We start from the raw sequence: 6,000 nt of genomic DNA on the forward strand, positions 1-6,000 counted from the left end.
AACGTTATTACTCAACCCCCAAAGCCCTTTTTACCTCCATATGCCCTCATAACTTCTTGGACAATTGTACCTCTATCTAAAATGATCCAGGCCTAGTTTTAGACCAAATGCAAACCTCAGTGTTGAGATTTTAAGTAGAAATGTTGTCTTCTTTTTAGTTAAAAAATATTTTGCCCCTCAAAAAGGATAGTGAGGTATTTATTTCTATGCATTGTGTATTAAAATAATATCTATCCAATATAGTATTGGTCCTTATAGGGTGGCTTTAGAGTTTACTGATAAAGCAAAATATTAGGTTGAACCAAATGAAGTTGCCAATATTCAACCATTTTGACCACTAAAATAGCAACTTCATATAGTTTAGCCCAATATATATGTAAATGTATTTTTTAAAATATATTTTTATTGATTTCAGAGAGGAAGGGAGAGGGAGATATTAACATCAGTGATAAGAGAGAATCATTGATCGGCTGCCTCCTGCACACTCCACTCTGGGTGTTGAGCCCACAACCCAGGCATGTGCCCTAACTGACCAGGATTCAAATCGTGACCTCCTGGTTCATAGGTTGACATCCAACTATTGAGCCACACTGGCTGGGCTATGTAAATGCATTTTATACATTTGATATCAATGTCCAATTATCAAGGAATTCACAGTTGATCCTCAATTAATATTTAAACTGTCAAAATGAGACATCAAGACAGCAAGTTTTACTTTTAGTACCCGTTATTATTTCCGTGTTTCAGAAGAAACCAGAAAAGAAAATTTGTTAACGTATTTTCCTCCTCCTTCCTGGTTTTAATTTGTGCCTTTTCTTTAGCACCCCACTACCAAGTTATTGCCTTCATTCTCTAGGGAAGTGGAGATTCAAACCAGGGAATTAGAGACAGCAATGCAGTTTAGACAGTACTGAAATCTCTGAGATCAAATCTTCCATCCTCCTCAACACCCTGAAAAGTTTTGCAGTGCTTCTCAAGTAATTTTCACCTCTGGCTTTATTCTTTTATTTAAAGTCATTTTCCCAGACCACCAGACCTTCCTGGATTCAAATATATTCCAAAAAATCAAACACAAGCTATTTAAAAATAATCTGCTGTTTTGATTATCTTTGTCATCATGTCCCTCTCTTAGCTCAGAAAATTGAGAATTCACTGTAGTATCCTAGGAGTTAAAAAAAAAAAAGAGTGGAGAGACAGATGAGGGTTCCTTTTCTGGATAGTCATGCAACCATAATCACTACCTGATTTAAAATAATTAATCATTTAATCTTTCTTTGTATTGTCACAAAATAAACTGAAACCTTATGTGCCATTCTTTTTGTGTGAGCAGTGGGTTAAGATTCAGTACATAAGAGTGGGTATGAGCATTGCATTTAAACTCCATCATCAGTATTTACTAAATCTTGGCCTTGGGTAAATTACTTAATTTCTCTGAATCTTAGGTTCTTTGTGATTTGAGAATAAGAGTACCTACATCCTGAAATCTTATCTTTAGAGCATCCAGAATAGAACATAGTAGATAGTCAATAAAAGATAATTGTTGTTGATAAGAATTAAAAATTGGGGAAAATGTCTTCATATATGAGAAACTCCATCTATTTTCCTTTTTCTTTGGGAAAGGCTTAATTTCTGCCTCCAGTTCTTTGTTGGTCTGGAGAGTTCAGGCTCTAGCCTGATGGACCCCGAATCCGGGTAAGATTCTTTGCGGTCATACTTGCCTGCACATTCCAGAGAACCCCTAGTCCCTGTAGTCACACATATCTTTATAGCCACTTACTAGCATAGTATATAGTTACATTGTCATTGGCCTGTTTGCTTCACAGAGGGTCAATCCTCTAGCCCTTACATATACCAGGCAATGACATTATTTCTTACTAACCATCTATTACTTTCTCTTTGCAGATCCCTTCTGGTCTCTTTATCCCTAGCATGGCTGTTGGTGCTATAGCAGGTCGACTTTTAGGAGTAGGAATGGAACAAATGGCTTATTACCACCATGACTGGGCCATCTTCAATAGCTGGTGTAGCCAAGGAGCTGATTGTATCACTCCTGGCCTTTATGCGATGGTTGGGGCTGCAGCCTGCTTAGGTGAGTAGTGTTTGCATTGATTTCAAAGTTGCTACCCAGGTGACATACTAAGAAGAGTGATATTAAATACAATTGACTGCAGATTTTTTTTAAGTGACCATTTTCTGTTGGGTTTGCCATTTTTCAAGTGCTTTAAGAAAGCATTCTTGATTGTCCAAAGTACAGGTATTTATTTTCCCATACCGCTCTGAGTTTTTTCAGATATGTCAAGCCTATTCCTTCATCCTGATCTTTGTACTTGCTGCCCCTTCTAGGAATGCTCCTCCCTCAGCTATAGCACAGTTGGTTCCTTTCAGCCTTCAGATTTCATGTTAAAAGTTTTCCCCCAGAGAGTAGTTCTCTAATTGCTCACATTATATGTAATTCCTCACATGCTCTCCCTCCCCCACTTTTTGTTGGGAACATATGTATATTATTACAAATTGTCTATTGTCTATGATAGCATACTCTTTTATTAAATAATTGTTAAATACTTTAAAAAGAAAACATTCTTTGCTATATATCTACATTCCTCCCCTTTAAGAATAATTCTACTCTCAAATTCCAGCATATGGAGGAAATGATCAGAAATGTATACAAATTTGTATCAGAAATGTATACAATATGTCTGCACAAGAATGTTCATCATGATGTTATTTATAATAGCAAAAAGTTGGAATCAACATAAAATACACAGTAACGGACTGGTTAAATAAAATATGGTGCATCTATGTAATGTTATACTATGCAACCATTGAATGTGATGTTAATATTTAACATATTTAAATAGTGTTAAATAAATTTGTAATAATATACAAAATGTTCCCAGCATAAAGCGGAGGAGGGGAGAACATGTGGGGAATTAAACATGTAGTATGAGCTTACTCATGAAAAACATTTTTTGGCATAGTAAACAACTTGAAAAATTCATTCAAGTTATTTTACTCTACTTATTTCTGGGCAGTGAACTTATAGATATGATATACTTGTTTTTTATTTTCTGAATTTTCCACAATGGGCCTGCACATTGCAGAGAACCTCTGTAGTGTTACACAGATTATGGATATCTCCTGCAGCTACTTTTATAATGGGGGGAGCACAATAGACAAATAAAACAAGAATCAAGAAGGCATCTCATACTTTTGCAGATGTTATTTTGAGAACTCTGGTTCATTTCCATTGTAAACTTCCTTTAATGCATTGCTGGGGTCGACAGTTGTGAGTGAGACCTCCTTTTAGCAATGTTTCTGTTAAGTAAGCTTTACCTGAGTAAGACCTGTAGCAGGTAAATAATTGTAATGAATCCTATACTCTTCCCACCTTCAATAGCCTGTGCCCGTTTCTTTGCAGGTGGAGTGACTCGGATGACTGTTTCTCTGGTTGTCATAATGTTTGAACTAACTGGTGGCTTGGAGTACATTGTGCCTCTGATGGCTGCAGCAATGACAAGCAAATGGGTGGCAGATGCTCTTGGGCGGGAAGGCATCTATGATGCCCACATCCGTCTCAATGGATACCCCTTTCTTGAAGCTAAAGAAGAGTTTGCTCATAAGACCCTGGCAATGGATGTGATGAAACCCCGGAGAAATGATCCTTTGTTGACTGTCCTTACTCAGGACAGTATGACTGTGGAAGATGTAGAGACCGTAATCAGTGAAACCACTTACAGTGGCTTCCCAGTAGTGGTGTCCCGCGAGTCCCAAAGGCTTGTGGGTTTTGTCCTCCGAAGAGATCTCATTATTTCAATTGGTAAGGATTCCAGAAAAGGGATAATAGAATTCACTGTGGAAATAAATAAATATTCATAAAATGGGGGAAGATGGAGGGAAGAGGGGACTAGTTAGGAGCCAGAAATAGCAGTTTAATTTTCAACATTTTCTCCCTATTTTTCAAATAGAAAATGCTCGTAAAAAACAGGATGGAGTTGTGAGCACGTCCATCATTTATTTCACCGAGCATTCTCCTCCAATGCCACCATACACTCCACCCACTCTAAAGCTTCGGAACATCCTGGATCTCAGCCCCTTCACTGTGACTGACCTTACCCCCATGGAGATCGTTGTGGATATCTTCCGCAAGCTGGGACTGCGGCAGTGCCTGGTTACACACAATGGGTAAGAGCTCTTTGGTGAAGGCGAATTGGGTTGTGGGGGAAAGACTGTAGAGAGAAAGAAAGAACGTAATTCACACGAACATTAGTAGCACTTATAGGCCTTTCTGAAGCTCTGAAATGAAGATGGATGTGTTTCTTTTATCGTCATAATTTACAAAAAAGGAGTTTGAGGAAGAAAGTGGGTTTGAGAGGTGTGAACTGCAGGTTGCATATTATATATAACTCAATTCCTCCCCACAAAAGAAATAGCAGTGTTCTTATGAAATTATAATGGTATTAAGTATTATATGTACAGTATTTGGTCCTTACAATACTTTTGTTATTCTTTTTTTTAAATTTATTGATTTCAGAGAGGAAGAGAGAGGGAGAGACAGATAGAAACATCAATGATGAGAGAGAATCACCGATCGGATGCCTCCTACATGCCCCCCAATGGGGATCGAGCCCGCAACCTGGGCATGTGCCCTTGGCCTGAATCGAACCTGGGACCCTTTAGTCCTTAGGCCAACGCTCTATCCACTGAGCTAAACTGACCAGGGCTACTTTTGTTATTCTTATATGAGGATGAGAAAACCAAGTTTCAGTGAGGTTGGAAGATTTATACTAGCACTCCCAGTTAATATATAATACAGGTAGGCTTTAAACATAAATCTTCTGACTCCTAAGGCCAAAGTTCTTTCTTTCTGGGATATTTCTTTTTTTCCCCCTTTTTTATTGTTTAAAGTATTACATATGTCTCCTTTTTCCCCAATCAACCCCTCCCTGACCACTCCCACCCCCCAGGACAAGCCCCCTACCGCTCCAGTGCCCATGTCCATTAATTATGCTAAAATGTATGCATACAAGTTCTTTGGTTGCTCTCTTACCTTACCCCCTCCCCTACCCACCCCTGCATTCCCTCTGAGGTTGGATGGTCTGTTCGGTGTTTCTTTGTCTCTGGATCTATTTTTGTTCATCAGTTAATGTTGTTCATTATATTCCACAAATGAGTGAGATCATGTGATATTTATCTTTCTCTGACTGGCTTATTTCACTTAGCATAATGCTCTCCAGGTCCATCCATGCTGTTGCAAATGGTAAGAATTCCTTCTTTTTTTACAGCAGCATAGTATTCCATTGTGTAGATGTACCACTTTTTAAAAATCCACTCATCTGCTGATAGGCACTTAGGCTGTTTCCAAATCTTAGCTATCGTAAATTGTGCCGCTATGAACATAGGGGTACATATATCTTTTCTGTTGATATTTCTGATTTCTTGGGATATATTCCTAGAAGTGGGATTACTGGGTCGAATGGGAGTTCCATGTTTAACTTTCTGAGGAAACTCTATACTGTTTTCCACAGTGCCTGCACCAGTATTCCCACCAGCAGTGCACAAGGGTTCCTTTTTCTCCACATCCTTGCCAGCATTTGTTGTTTGTTGATTTGTTGATGATAGCCATTCTGACAGGTGTGAGATGGTACCTCATTGTTTATTGTTTAAAGTATTACATATGTCTCCTTTTTCCCCAATCAACCCCTCCCTGACCACTCCCACCCCCCAGGACAAGCCCCCTACCGCTCCAGTGCCCATGTCCATTAATTATGCTAAAATGTATGCATACAAGTTCTTTGGTTGCTCTCTTACCTTACCCCCTCCCCTACCCACCCCTGCATTCCCTCTGAGGTTGGATGGTCTGTTCGGTGTTTCTTTGTCTCTGGATCTATTTTTGTTCATCAGTTAATGTTGTTCATTATATTCCACAAATGAGTGAGATCATGTGATATTTATCTTTCTCTGACTGGCTTATTTCACTTAGCATAATGCTCTCCAGTTCCA

General features: G+C 38.8%; 1 protein-coding gene across 3 annotated transcripts in view; it reads left to right on the forward strand.

Moving 5' to 3' along the window:
- The window catches only part of CLCN5 (chloride channel, voltage-sensitive 5), a 158,526-nt gene that overhangs the window by 147,686 nt on the left and 4,840 nt on the right, over positions 1-6,000 (forward strand). For all 3 annotated transcript variants that reach the window (XM_005864537.2, XM_005864538.2, XM_005864539.2), the window contains 3 exons: positions 1,903-2,089; positions 3,419-3,817; positions 3,966-4,182. In XM_005864537.2, the coding sequence (XP_005864599.1) occupies positions 1,903-2,089; positions 3,419-3,817; positions 3,966-4,182 (803 nt within the window). The remainder of the gene's footprint in view (positions 1-1,902; positions 2,090-3,418; positions 3,818-3,965; positions 4,183-6,000) is intronic.

Source organism: Myotis brandtii, unplaced genomic scaffold, assembly GCF_000412655.1.
Source record: "Myotis brandtii unplaced genomic scaffold, ASM41265v1 scaffold1875, whole genome shotgun sequence".
Taxonomy (NCBI): Eukaryota; Metazoa; Chordata; class Mammalia; order Chiroptera; family Vespertilionidae; genus Myotis; species Myotis brandtii.